The sequence below is a fragment of the Plecotus auritus genome, assembly GCF_963455305.1.
Source record: "Plecotus auritus genome assembly, chromosome: 4".
Classification (NCBI taxonomy): Eukaryota; Metazoa; Chordata; class Mammalia; order Chiroptera; family Vespertilionidae; genus Plecotus; species Plecotus auritus.
The window spans coordinates 159,472,895-159,488,368 of NC_137775.1; the positions used below are offsets into that span (position 1 = coordinate 159,472,895).

Here is a 15,474-nt window from a genome sequence, read left to right on the forward strand (position 1 = left end):
TAGATAGCACATTTGGAAAGTAAGAACTTGATGCCTCTTTACCATCTGGAATTTTTGTAACTAAGCATAAAAACCAGTGACTGTTTGTTATTCCCCTTAAAGTATAAGCTCAGCCTCAGAAGTCGAAGACAAGGTAAGTTCTGAAACGAATTCTCAAGCTGGACAATCACTATAGTGGGAAACATTTGTACTAGACTCTAAACTTTCATACTCTTTTTTGTCTTCTGTTGAAAAAAAGTTTGGCATTGTGTCACCTGAGAAGGCACAAAGCTCATGTTTGAAATGGGAACATCTTAGATATCCTGAATGGGAAGAGTGGCCACAGGACTGACTATGATGCTCAGAGATGACTCTGAAATTTCCAATCCATAGTCCCTTTTTCATAACATCAAAGAATACTAGATTATCTGAGCTCTTTCCCATAGTTCATACTCTTTTGCCCCCTTGATCAGAGAATCATTGAAATGAAGCATGACACCTGAAATTCTAAAGAGTCCCATGACTTGCTAAAAAAAATGTCAGGAGAAGTAAAACTCCCAAATAAATTGGTCTTTCACCCAAAATTCTCAACAATAAATAAGGATGGTTCGGATGCCTACAGTAGCATCACTCCACAATCAGCTATTGATTATCAGAAAGATAATGTTTTAGACATTGCTAAGAAAGAGTAATAAGTGAGGAACTGATATGAGCTCTGAGTGTTTGGCTGCTTATGTGTCTTGCACACAATTCATTTGTCTCCAGTAAAGCCTTACCTTACCAGCTGATCCTATTATTGGCTCATTTGATGAAGCCTGCCTTAGGTATAAGTTTACATGACTCCCTCTTCAGGTTTATGTGATTTTAGTATTAAGGCTTCATGAATAAGGCCTTTAGTTTGTTTTCCTTAGAACAAAAAGGCAGTTTTCTAGCCTAAAGGGGATTGGCTCAATGGCCAGCCCCAGTTAGTATAATATTGACTTCCTTTTGTATACTCCTAGATAGTTACACAGAGATAATTTAGAGAAATTGATTTTAATGGTATGAAAACCTTTGTGCCAGATTCCTAACGTTCTGAGTCAATTACTTGTCTTATACTGTATATACTCTTATTTTGGTGAAAATTGACTATAACTAATGAGGGATATATATTGCACAGGAAATTGTTTATCAGTAGCGTTTGAGAGTAGCTTTATATTGCTTGCTGGTGGTCAGCTATTCCCACAGAAAACTACCCTTGTAATTAGAAAAGGTTACATGATAAGCAGGTATTGATTCATATACCAACTCGTTCCTTTAACAAACATTACGTAGCACCTCTATACTCTGCAAGACATTAAGGAAATATGGGGTTAAAAAATACATATTTCCTATCCTTAAAAGCTTTCATCCCAGTAGAGGAATCAGTGAAAAATCTAGAAATCACCATATACTTTCATTAGAGTCATGAGGGAAATATTTGAAGGAATGAAAGGGTTGCAGAGAATGGGCACACAATTCAACCTGAAGTGAGGTGTCAAAAAAGTTTCCCAGAAAAGGGGCCCTTGAATGGATTAGCTGAGCAGACAGGTGGTAAACATCACTTAAGCAGAAGGATCCACAGGTGCAAAGGCATGTACATTTGAGAACATAGTGAACTAAAGAAACTAGATAGACTTGAGTTCATTTGAAGGGGAAAATAGTAGCAGATGGTCAACAATATGTAAGTAACATTCATGTATTGGACAATGATTGCACGTGAAGACCATCCTAAATAACTCCACCATACAACTACAGAACTTGGAAAAAAGACAAAACTATTAATTTTAGATCAGAGTATCTACTGGAAAATCTAAGTTACCTTGCCAAGACCAGCATCCTAGCATTGCTTCTTGAGGAAAAAAAAAAAAGTTAATACATTTGTGATATGATAGGTTACAATGAAAACATTGCAATATCTAGTCCTGGATAAATTCAAACCATCCAGAAAATGGAAATTCCAAGGTGTTTAAACATTGAATATAAAACTCTAATACAGGCTACATGTGCAAAGGGCTTCTGTTAAGCCTGCCGGCAGTCTCTCAAGCCCTAGAAATAACAGGTTCTGCCATAAGATCATTGTGTTTTTCACATAAATCATAAAGCCAAATCTGATCATGATATGTATAACTTGAAGGTTTCATACCATTAAATTTCAACCTTCCAGTTGAAATTTCCCCTGAATTCTTAGATAACTCTTGTTATCTCTGTATATGGTCATTCAGTAAACAAATGTTTATGAAGCCACCATAAAGTATAAACTGACAATGAAAAAGTATATATTTAAGAAGAAGGGATGATTGCTTATGGTTCTCAAATCAAGGAGCTCATGTCTTCAAAAATAAAAAAGGAAAAAAGAATATTATAACTTGAAATATGTCACTACATTGTAGTGCGAGGAATCACGTATGACAGAGGTTAAGAGCATGGATTGCAAAATTCATTGAATTAGTATGGGAAGTTGAGCCTGGGATCAAATCCTGTATTTACCACATATGTGCTCTTCAGCAAGATTTCTAGGTGCTCAACCTAAATAAAATGAGATAATTGTAGTTTCTACTTCATAAGATTGTAATGGGGTTAAAGGAGATAATGCATCTACAACAGTTGGATCTAAATTGGAATCTAAAGAGAGCAAACCACTTAATAATCCCCCTCTAACTTTAGCCCCCCCCCTTAAGTTTGCATCTGCACCCTCATTTTCTACTAGCTTTTTTAAAATCCTTTCTTCACTTTTGTAATTTTAACTTAAACCCAGAAACGTATCTCTTCCTATGTAATATCACCTTATTGCCAGAGAGGGAGACAAGTCCTTTGAAAAAAATCAAGAGACTGGGTTTAATTTTTGCTTTTCCACTTGTTGGTTGTGTAAATTTTAGAAAGTCACTTCACCCGGTGAGCTTCAATTTCCTCTCCTATAAAGCAAAAGTCTTATATTATCGTCATGGCTCTTCCAGCTCTAAAATGTAAAGATCTTTTTTTTTTCCAGTCATTGATATAAATTAATCTTACTTGACCATCTCATACAGACTTTCTTCCAAGCTGTTCTCTTTTAGTATATTTAATTTTGTCATCTAATTCCTATCACTTTTTCTTTTCCACAAGAGTCCAAATAATGTCATCAACACCTTGTTGAAGTCAGGGTACTCCAAAGCTACCACTCTTTCCTGAATGGTTCAACCTACATTGAAAAGATTCTAGTGGAACTGACTCTTAGTGAACCTGTGCTAATTCTTGGTACTTGCCTTGTTCAGTTCTAAGTAACTCTATTCTAGAAAGTTACTGAAGTATGTCATACTTATTAATTTATATTTATTCTTGACTTACAGTTCCTTGCTCCTCCCTTTGCACCCTCTGACTGTCCTCCCATTATTGATTTATCAAAGGTTATTGATTACATAATTCAATGTGATTTCTTTCAGAACTGGAGGCAAACTCAATTACTATGAATATGAGCTTTCTTTTGCTCTTATTTCCTACTTTGATGTGAGATAACTTTTTCACATTATTGTATTACTATTTTCAGGTTAGGGAACATTATTATTGAGGAGAATGAAGAAGCAAGAGGGATTAGGCAGGTGTCTTTCTTTTATTCACCTAGAACCAACTTCCCCATCCAGTGTTTCTCTCTTCCCACCACATCTTCATCTAAAACATAATTTAAATTCAAAACAATACCAATGAGAAAAACCACTTTGCTCCATTTTCACATTCTGCTTCAGTCTTCCTAGTTCTCACACATTCATGCCAATCTTTTATGTTGTCCATGGAGATGCCCAAGGACTGTACATACCAACAACACCCATCCCTTGTCACTAGTTCTTTTAACACTCAAATTCCCCAGTGCACCCTTGCAACCCAGTGAGTTCTTTGAAGATCTTGTCTTTTATGTCTTGTTGAGACTACTCTGTATTGTCAGAATTATTTTTTTAAGTCTTCCTATTTCTCTTAACCTTTTTAGAGATTCTATCTATAAGCAATGTATCTCTACATTTAAAGCATTTTTTTTCAAAAGCATATATACCCTAGACCATGTTTTTTCTTCCTCCACTCCTACTAATAATCTAATTGGGTAACTTTCTTCCAAAATTTCACATTACTTCCCCATCCTAAAATGGTTCTTATTTTTAAAATGATGTCCAGTGTAGGAGTTCCCCTTATTCTCCATTTTTTCTCAGAGAAACCATATGGCAAGTACAGCAAGTCAGGAATATTTCAGATGCCCGGTTTTTGGACAAAAGAGACAGAAAACATCCAGCTGACAACTATCTGAACATCCCCAACTCTAGTTTTAAGTTTTATGCTACAAAGAAAGTTCCTGCTCATCGTAAGCAGGCAGTTCCTTGTGCGTACCATATTGCTTTGGTTCCTCTCTCCTGTCCTTCCAACCTCAGTGTCTTTCTGAGCTTCAAACTTCAGATTCATAGTCACACAGGAGAGGGTAGACAGGAAGTTATGAGAGAATGACCAAGGTGAAAAGATCACTTTTTACTTAAAGTGAAAAGATCTGCTTCTAAATCTTGATTTTGCCCCACTTTTTAATCTATCATAAAAGGCCATTGTGAGTATTAAAGGAGAATACACACCACACACACACACACACACACACACACACACACACACATTGTGGTTTTACAATAGAATAAATACACTTTTAAAATGAATAATCTAAACCATAAACTTTATTACTCTCTAGAAATGAAGTTAGGGTGGGTGACGCAGGGAAAGGAAGGTTTATAACTTGATGACTTCTGTGGTGATTACTTTTTACATTAAGTGTTTTTACTCTTATAATCTAAGGAACTTAATTTTAAAAGGAACAGCTCACCATGATAAAAGCAATTCAACACTTTGCTCTATGATTCAATATAGGTGATACAATTGAGATTATGCTTACATCCTTATTAGTGTTCCATTCTCATGTTTCAGCTCACTGAACATACCTCCTTTGCCTACAATAGGTGTTAGTCTCTTTATAAGAGAGAGAAAGAGAGAGAGAGAGAGAGAGAGAAACTCTCTTTAAAATGATAGCAACAACTACAATTTTATCCTAATCCACTACCCTCCCAAAATGCTACAGCTCATTGTGCCCCTTCCCCATGTAGAGAATCTTCATCATATTGCCAGTATTGCATGCCTAGTCCATTCTCTTGTACAGTCTGCCTTGCTTGTAAAATGTTCTCAGATATCCTGGAGAGGTAGACATGAAGCCACAGGTTCCTATCAGCCAAAAGACATGAGCTATTTTCTTAAGCAGCTTCTCATTACTTGTTCCCTTAGAAGAACAGTTTCAGCAGTTTAGGATCCTTTCACTGTGGTTCCTAGTTGCCAGACAATGTCTCCGGGCATTTTTCAGGTGCTTTCATTCTCTGCCTCCCTGAGGGGTTCAAGTCCTGATGAATATAACTTGAAGATGAGAAACTGTAGCATCAAGATGAGATGGCCTCACCAGTGCTAACCAGGAACTCCATAATCAAGCAAAGCCTCTGCACAGACTCTCATCCCAGTCTGCCACAGTAGTACATATTAGTAAACCCAAAGGAAGCCAGGTACTCAGTACAGAAGTATTGACAGTACTGGCTCAGTGCCATCTCAATCAGGCTGAGAAAACAAGCCATGTACCTATGTCTAAATGAATCCATATAGGCCAGGGTCTCCTGATCCTGAGGCAAGAAGAAATAAATGATATACTCGTCTTCATCCACCCACCCATCCACTGACTTCTATTCCCCAAATTTCACTCATCTCCTAAAACATTTTTTAAAGTCTTTACCAAATGAAAAAAATGCAAGAAATATTTGGTTCTTAAATTTGCATTATACTGCATGCTAACTACCAGATTTTCTAACTGTTCTATTTGTAGCTAAGTAAGATTTGAAAAGGTATAGAAAACATTTTTGGTAGCTCCGGGCTATGTCAGAAGTATTAGTTGTATAGCAGTCCGGATCTCAGAGAACATGCTGTGTGGCTGTGTGTGAACCTGCCAGGACTCAGATGAGTAAGTAGGACTCAGAGGTCCGGTGTTTCACATTATATGTGCTTTTGCTAACAGCTGCCTATTTCAAGCTGTGCTTCCTACATGTCAAATATCAACCCGAAACCATAATTTCTAGAAGGAAAATTTGAAAACACTCTATAAAGTATACAGGAATATTTAATGTGGTTTCTGATTAAAGTCCACTTTGTATATTATGTAATTTAACTAAAGTCAGTATAGAGATAGACGTGTTCAGAATATGTGGGGTAGCCAGGAAAAATAAAAACTTATTATATATATGTATATATATGTATGTATACATACATATATATATATAATCTCTGTTGATATTTTAAAAAATATATTTATGCAAATACTCTATGCATAAAATGCTTCTTTATAAGCTAACCTCACTTTCCTTTTTTATTCTGTAATAAATAAAAATAGAGAAACATTATTGTTAGGTGAATGATAAGAAATTTAAGTACTTCATTCAGAATAAGTTTTAAACGTTTTGAAAGAGATGGTTCTTTCTTGACAAGGTCCTCAATGTTTCTGTATTTGCTTTATAATCTAAAATACAATAATGACAACATTTGTCTGCTTTCCTTTCACATTGTTCAAATAGAAAGAAATGTTTTAAAAGAAAATACTGGTCAAGTTCTTCAGAAGTTTAGAAAAGTATATGCCTAAAATTTGGGGTGGACCAAATAGAATTGATTTTTTTTTTTACTTAACCTAGATAATAAATGTCTAATTTGAACTGTCCATGTGGCATACAGTTCTCAAATTAAGCTCTTTCAGAAGCTACCGATTTTAGCAAAAGAGGGGGAAGTGAGAATTCGACAACATCCAGGCTGCAGCCAAATTGTCTAAAAACTGAACTTGGCCGATTCACTGTAGCTCATTGTTTGACAGAGTTTTAAGAGAACCCCACACATTTCAAACAAACACACTGAGGACACCTGATTTTTCTACTATGTCCTTTCCCAAATCATAAACTACCTGCTTGGAACCTGCTCCCTCATATCCAAAATACAGTATCCAGAAACACTCTGGCAAAGCGTCAGGAAGAGTTGAGTAATCTGGAGGTGACAAGGGCGCTGGGTAAGCAGTCTGGTGCTATGTGCTTTTTCTGTGCCTGGGTTTCTAAGCCCCGTGCTTCCTTCCCCCTTGCTCCCTCCTCCAGGTGGCAAACCTGCTCAGGCTCTTCCAGATCCCTCAGATCAGCTACGCCTCCACCAGCGCCAAGCTCAGCGACAAATCCCGCTACGATTACTTTGCCAGGACCGTGCCCCCGGACTTCTACCAGGCCAAAGCCATGGCCGAGATCCTGCGCTTCTTCAACTGGACCTACGTGTCCACGGTGGCCTCGGAGGGCGACTACGGGGAGACGGGGATCGAGGCCTTCGAGCAGGAAGCCCGCCTGCGCAACATCTGCATCGCCACGGCCGAGAAGGTGGGTCGCTCCAACATCCGCAAGTCCTACGACAGCGTGATCCGCGAGCTGCTGCAGAAGCCTAACGCGCGCGTCGTGGTCCTCTTCATGCGCGGGGACGACTCGCGGGAGCTCATCGCCGCCGCCAGCCGCGCCAACGCCTCCTTCACCTGGGTGGCCAGCGACGGCTGGGGCGCGCAGGAGAGCATCGTCAAGGGCAGCGAGCACGTGGCCGACGGGGCCATCACCCTGGAGCTGGCCTCGCAGCGGGTCCGCCAGTTTGATCGCTATTTCCAGAGCCTCAGCCCCTACACCAACCACCGCAACCCCTGGTTCCGGGACTTCTGGGAGCAGAAGTTCCAGTGCAGCCTCCAGAACAAGCGCAACCACCGGCGCCCTTGCGACAAGCACCTGGCCATCGACAGCAGCAACTATGAGCAAGAATCCAAGATCATGTTTGTGGTCAACGCGGTCTATGCCATGGCGCACGCCCTGCACAAAATGCAGCGCACCCTCTGCCCCAACACCACCAAGCTGTGCGATGCTATGAAGATCCTGGACGGGAAGAAGTTGTACAAGGATTACTTGCTGAAAATCAACTTCACAGGTAAGCAAGGAGCCTTGACTCATCTTCTAGGGTGCAAGCAGTGATATCCAGCAGGAAGCAAATACCTCGACCCAGAAATGGTTTCCCAGACACAGAAAGGGTTTAACCTGTTAAGCAGACATGCCAAGTGCAATACGATGGCTCTTTGATGTTCTTTCTTATTTTTTAGTGAATGTCTTGGCTGGTCCCCTATATGACATGGAAAGGCCCCCTAGGCAGGGCTGATGTGGCAGCTGCCGGATGTGGGCTATGCTACATTCACTCTTTCTTGTTGTTCGCTGTACAATGTGACAACTGGGATCAGGGCATTTAATCTTCCTTAGCAGAACTGACAGCTCTCTGAGGAACATGAACTTCCAAGGCTTCCTTGTGGGTAATTTGAGCAAAAGAATCTCATAACTTTCACTGTAGGTGAGAGAAAAACACACACTTTTTTCCCCATAGTCAAGTTACGGGGGTTGGGGTGAGGGCAAGATTCTCAGACCATGGAGATCTCTATGCATTTGAGGTTATTTTTTCTGCTATATAGAAACATTTCCATGTTGGCATTCAGAGTTGTGGATTTTCTTAAATTATGTTATGAAAGGGAACTTTTTTCTGGGAGCCTGAGTATAAGCAAATTGAAGACTGATGGAAATCATTCTGATTCAGTAGTGAACATGTAAAAGTGTATTTAAAGTGGGTTTTGCTGCCTCTCTATTTACTTCTAAATATGGTCTAAATATTTCTAAATATAACATTGCATTTTTATGCATAACTAACATATAAGAAGCACAAAATCTTTAGGGTACTATTCTCTACTAAGATGCAAGTAATATTACCGCATTAAAGTACTGGTTCTGGGTACTTTAGCTTAATTCTAAATGATTAAATGGTATGTAATATTAGTGGGCACAAAAGATTTTTATGTCAAAAAATATTACAATGATAAAATGCTTCCAATTTGCCTAAATTGCTAATAATGTCCCATGGCACTGAGGTATCATTCTAGTCTGCACAGTCTGTTTCAATTAACTTATCATTTAAGACAGGAAAGTGTATATGCTCAAATCATACCATCACTGGAGCAAGAGGCAGTTCTCAGATCTCCCTCATAGATGATCACTCAGAAGTCAATTGGTCTGAAAAATCACTGGTAATACTAAGAGAGGATCCCATGACTATTGTTTCTTATTTTAGAATTCTAATCCCTAAACTAGCCTTGAAAACAATTACAAAAATGACCAGCCTTCATTCTTGCACATATTTTCTTCATTTTACCCACAGGGAGCCAAAAGTAGCAGAAATCAATTATGTCAATATTCCTTCCTACCCATCTGACAGATACCATCTCTTAACATTAGAATGACTTTTGTAGGTGGTAAAGATGAAACCTTTTCTGTGCTCTGTATTCCCACATTTGTTTTTATCTCAGAATAACAGGTAAGTTCCCACTGACATCTCCAGAAAATAAGAATGAACCATAGTGTCACTAAAAAAGAATATCTATATCCTAAATATAAATGAACTCTCGGGTATCTATAAATCATATCTACAATGCACTTAATTCTTAAGGATGAATAAGATAAGCATCCTTCTCTCCCTTTCAGACTACCTTGGAGTAATCACTTATCTTTATTCACCATGTGCATCAATTAATTTTGTTATTCTAGTTCATTCCTTACTCCTGAGCATGCAAATATATCTATTCATCAAAAGCTCATAGAAATGAAACTCTTAAATTTCAGGAGCCCTTTGAAGGTGTTTTATGTAACCAAAATATTTCTCTTCATTCCTTGACTGTTTGAGTCTAAAATGCTAAAGAAAATAGAGAAGTAAGGCCATTATTTGGATTTTTAAAAAGTTGGTTGTGTGTTTGTTTGTTTGTTTCGTTTTGGTCTGCTTTGTTCAATAACTGACTTTGATTCTACAATTTGCTTTGCCATGCAGACCTGACCAGGAAGTGGTATTTCAGTTTTCTCAATTTGTCTGGCATTACCAGTCATTCTCCAACTCAGAAGAGAGTAGAAGGGTGGAAAACAGATTTAGGCCCTGACCGGGTAGCTCCGTTGGTTAGAGCAGCATCCCAACAATATTCCAAGGTTTCTGAAATCCTATATAATAAAAGCCTAATATGCATATCAACCGAATGGAGGAACAACGGGTCGGCGTGGGGCAGGGCCGGCGAGTGGGTGGTGCCAGGCCATCCAAGGCGGGTGCCAGCAGGAAGAGGGAGGGGACAGCGATTGGGGGACTGAGGTGACCAGCGGTGGCAGAGGGGCAATTGGGAGGCAGGGCCAACTGGTGCCATCCCCTGAGTGGCCCACAGGTCATCTCCCACAGAGGGAGACCAGACTGCAGTGTCAGTCAGACATCCCCCGAGGGCTCCTGGTTTGCAAGAAGGTGCAGGCTGGGCTGAGGGACCCCCAACTCCAAGTGCACAAATTTTCATGCACCAGGCCTCTAGTCAATAAATAAAAATGAAAAAAAAACACACAGATTTAAACTACAGAAAAGAGAGGGAATTTAGTTTGGCCACCAGGTAAATATGAGGATTGGACAAGAAAATGCATTACTATGGGAGGATACCAAGATGCTAAAATTGCTAAATATATACATTAAAATATTCTACAAGGCCCTACCTGATCTGACCCCTCCCTGACTCTTACTGCTCTTCTGTCATCTCCTTTTACTCTCCCTCATTCTCATTTCATTCCAGCACCCTTGTTTCCAAACTTAGGGATTTTTCACTGACAGTTCTCTTTGCTCCTAATGTCTTTCTCCAGATACCTCCTATGGCTAATTAATTCCCTTACTCCCTTCAAGCCTTTACATAAATGTTAGCTTCCCAATGAGGCCCACCTGGAAACCTTCTTAAAACTGCGATGTACTGTACCAACCCCACCACAGGTGCCCCATTACCCTTTAACCTGCTCTACTTTTTTTTTTAACACCATGGTTTTTTTCTCCTTTTCTCATACCACATCATTTATTATTTTCATGTTTATTCTTTCTGTTTTGATCTTCATGCTTGAATATAAACTCCATGAAAAAGGATCATTATCAGTTTTGTTCGCTGATGTATCCCAAGTATAATGGGCACTCAGCGAATATTTGTTGATTGTGAATAGCACTCATATTTCCTCCTCTAGCTCCATTACTAAATCGTGAGCTTTTCTTAAGGCAGAAACATTTCATCTCTGATTTCAAATACCCAACACAGTTTCTGGGACAGAGTGGGAATTATATAAATGTTTCCTGAATAAATAGGGAATGAGAAAATACATAGATTTATAATATTATTCTCTTTTGTGAAAATTTAATGTATGTGTTTTGTTCATTAACAAATGAATTTTGTGATAGAAATGTATATGACTTCTAGAATTTCTAGAATGACTTACTTTGTGTGTGTGTTTTTTTAACCTAAACACTGTCCTTTAGTTATGTACTATCATTGTATTTCAGAGAGATAAATTTAAAACCAAACAGCATTAGTGCCAAATGTCGTATCTATTACTGTTTTATAGAAGAAGCCCCAAAACTGAAAGTGAGTTGCCCCAGGTCATCCATCATCTGGCTAGGGGCAGAGGCCAAGACTGAACTTCAAGGCACTGCTTTCGTACATACACAAGGAGCCTGGGAAGTCGAGGATTTGATCCCAATATCCTACCATAGTTTCTGTCACACACGAGATAGTAATGGAATGTTTGTTAAAAGAATGAAGGGCAATCAATCAATAGGTTTGAAATATGTTTCTTTTTGTGCTCCTTTTTATTTATTCTCCCTTTAATGCTCCTGGGCCACTTTTTCAATTATTTGGAACTCAGGTGGCTCATAAACACCCATACTTTGGAAGCTGAGCCATAGAATATAAATCTTAGGGTTTTTAAATAAAAGTTTCAAAGCATTTTTTAATAGTACTTGTTTTTCATCTGAACGAGCCATGTCATTCAGAATTCTAAAGTAAATATTTAAATGAGAATTGGTTGGTGTCATGTGACTTTTCAAACTTGCTTTGAATAAAATTTCATGAGTTCATTCTATAAAAGGAACGCTTAAACTACTCTAGACAGTTAAAAGCAGAGGAAACAGAAAAGGATGTTACACATTTAAAGAAATGCAATATCCTTGTCATTTTGTATGTTCACAGTACAGTATAATTTCTCTCACATTTTGTTCTGAGACCAGTTCCAGAAAGTGGAATAGAACAAAATGATAGAGTTACAAAAGGCCTTCCTCAAAGATGAACTTGCCCCTACTCCTCACTTGACAGAGGTGGAAACTCAGAACGGCAGTATTATTATCTTCACGACTGAAGCACATAAAAGTCAGCTCAGCTGTCAGGGTGATGTGGTAGCCAGAGTACATCCAATTCAAAAGAAAGAGTTCCCACTTACTGAACTTATTGCCAGTGGTGCTCCAAGATACATCCCGGATCCAGTAGAATTCCCGTATTTTGGGATTAACATTTATAACATTCCTCTGAGTGATTTGCAGGGTTGGGTGAAAATGCCAGATAATGGAGAAATTGAGAATTTGACAATAGGAAATTTATCAAGATCACATAATTGGTGACAGACCAAACCATCCGGGTCCTGATGTAGTCATTCATTCCACAGATATTTTTAGACCTGGGGACTTAACAGTAAACAAGATGCAGGGCTGCTGCACCGAGCTTCACCAGCATCAGGCGCCAGAGCAGGATGAGGGGGGCTTCAGCATTAGGGTCTTGAGTTCTGTTTCAGTTTTCGTTTTTGTTTTGGATTAGAAAAGGTTGTGTATCTTATGGCTAGAAGAAATCTAGACTCACTGTACAAATCTTACTGCAGTGGCTTGACTTACAGGCAAAAAGGACAACTTCCTGTTACTGCTAGACTGGTGCTCATAATAGGATTGGGTAATGGAACACAGCTCGTACGGTGTTTTTGTTCATTTAGTTCATTGCTTTTCTTCTTCTTCTTCTTTTGTTTTTGTTTTTTTTTCACACTCATCCCTTAGTACCAGCAAAGAGACAGACTACTGAGATCAGAGAAGACCCGAAGCCTGGAAAAGATGGCCCAGCCTTGTTTCACATGTATAGTTCTCCACACCTGGGAGAGGGGCACATGGGTAGTCTAGTTGGTACAAGGATGGCTCCTGGTATGGGGCTGTAACCCCAGAGCACAGGCCGGGAAGGGCAGATTTTCTGGGACACTGCACTCCAAGGAATCTGTTCAAGCTGGCGCCGACCCAGCAAGGCTCTCCTCTTGAAAAGTTCAGGGCCATCCAAGGCACAGTGAGGAAGCCAAAATGGTAATGGCCACATCTTTAGATGAATGGGCTTTGAAGTCCCTGAAAGAGCAAACTGCTCTTGATCTTGCTTCCTCCCCTGGAACATTTGTAGTTCCCACAAAAGCACAGAAACTTGTTCCAGCTCTGCTGATCAAAAGCATTTCCAAAACGTAGAGATAAATATCCTGTACTTCTTTTCTCCCTTTTCTCCCTGATCAGCTTCCTGGGGTCACAAGAATACGATTTAAACCCCCAAAGGCCACCACTACTGTGGTAGCTTACTTGTGTCTGCACTGTGCCTCCATGCTCTGATGTCTTAGAAGCTTGAGAAATCTTTCTCATTTTCAGGTCACACAGTGGAGAACAGGAGCCTCTAGAAACGTAATTTTCCACTTTGGCCTGAGCTTCCTGCTGTTGCTGCTACTGCTTGTTACTGTTATTATTATCATACTAGAGGCCCAGTGCACGAATTCGTGCATGGGAGGGGAGGAACCATGGAAGGTTGGCTGGCCGGGTGGAGGGACCATGGGAGGTTGGCTGCTGGCTCCAAGGAGGGAGCTGGCCCTTGTCCCCCCTGGGAAAGGGGCCGCATCCGCCGCCACCTTTCCCATGGTTTCCTGTCCCAGCCCGGGGTCCAAAGGCCCCTGTGGGATTGGGAGAGGAGGCAATGATCACTGGGCAGGGTGCAGAAGGAACGGATGCTGGATGCCAATGCCACCCCACCACCATGTGGTTCCCCACCTCCTTCCCTCACTGCCATGCCACCACCACAGTGGGCAGGCGACCCCCAGGGAAGGGAGAGGATGGTAGTGAGACACATCCTTGTGTCAAGGGCTGACTTTCAATACATCACAGCAAGGGAGCTGCTCTGCTAAGTATGAAATCCTGACCCAGAAGCAGGTAATCTATGAATGGTTTAGCACCAGGGGCCCATGGGAGTCAGCTGGCCAGGGGGAGGAACCACAGGCAGTTGGCTGGCCGTGGGAGGTTGGCTGTGGGAGTGCACTGACCACAGGGGGCAGCTCCTGCATTGAGCATCTGTGCCCTGGTGGTCGGTGCACATCATAGCGACTGGTCAACTGGTCATTCTGGTCATTTCAGTCACTCTGGTCATTCAGTCATAACGGTTGCTTAGGTTTTTATATAGAGAGATTAGAGGCCCGCTGCACGAAATTCGTGCACCGGGGGGGGGGGGGAGGTGTCCTTCAGTCCAGCCTGCACCCTCTCCAATCTGGGACCCCTTGAGGAATGCCCAACTGCCCATTTAAACGGGCAGTCGGACATCCCTCTCACAATCCAGGACTGCTGGCTCCCAACTGCTTGCCTGCCTGCCTTCGTAATTGTCCCTAACCGCTTCTGCCTGTCAGCCTGATCACCCCCTAACCACTCCCCTGCCAGCCTGATTGATGCCTAACTGCTCCCCTGCCAGCCCGATTGCCCCTAACTGCCCTCCCCTGCTGACCCGGTCACCCTTAACTGCCCTCCCCTGCCAGCCTCATTGCCCCTAACTGCTCTCCCCTGCTGGTCTGGTTCCCCCCCCCCCAACTGCCCTTCCCTGCAGGCTTGATTGCCCCCAACTGCCCTCCCTTGCAGGCCTGGTCCCTCCCAACTGCCCTCCTGCTGGCCATCTTGGGGCGGTCATCTTGTGTCCACATGGGGGCAGCCATCTTTGACCACATGGGGGCAGCCATCTTGTGTGTTGGAGTCACAGTCAATTTGCATATTACTCTTTTATTAGGATAGTTGTTATTATGACTATTATTAGTATTTAATAACCTTAATTTATCTTGATTCATTTGAAGAGCCATCCTGTCTATGAAGCAGAAAAGAGTAATCACCCTCAATAAAGTATGTAAGAAATGGGTGCTATCACCTTGCTTATCAGGAAATAGCATGATAAATACACTATTTCCTAGCCTTGGCCAGTTGGTTGGAGCATCGTCTTGTATACCAAAAAGTTGCAGGTTCAATTCCCAGTCAGGGCACACACCTAGGTTGCGAGTTTTAGTCCCAGTTGGGGTGTATATGGGAGGCAACCTATTAAGGTTTCTTTTTCATATCGATGTTTCTCTCTCTCTTTTTCTCCTTTTCTTTCTCTCTGAAATCAAGTTGTTTTTTTAAACATATCCTCAGGTGAGGATTCCTAGATATTTTCAGACTTTTTGGATATTGTGTATATTTACAATAACATCACTTACATATGTG

At 40.9% G+C, this 15,474-nt stretch overlaps 1 protein-coding gene across 2 annotated transcripts in view; it reads left to right on the plus strand.

The window, feature by feature from the left end:
* The window catches only part of GRM3 (glutamate metabotropic receptor 3), a 198,846-nt gene that overhangs the window by 127,439 nt on the left and 55,933 nt on the right, over positions 1–15,474 (plus strand). For both annotated transcript variants that reach the window (XM_080666476.1, XM_080666477.1), the window contains exon 3: positions 7,164–8,019. In XM_080666476.1, the coding sequence (XP_080522602.1) occupies positions 7,164–8,019 (856 nt within the window). The remainder of the gene's footprint in view (positions 1–7,163; positions 8,020–15,474) is intronic.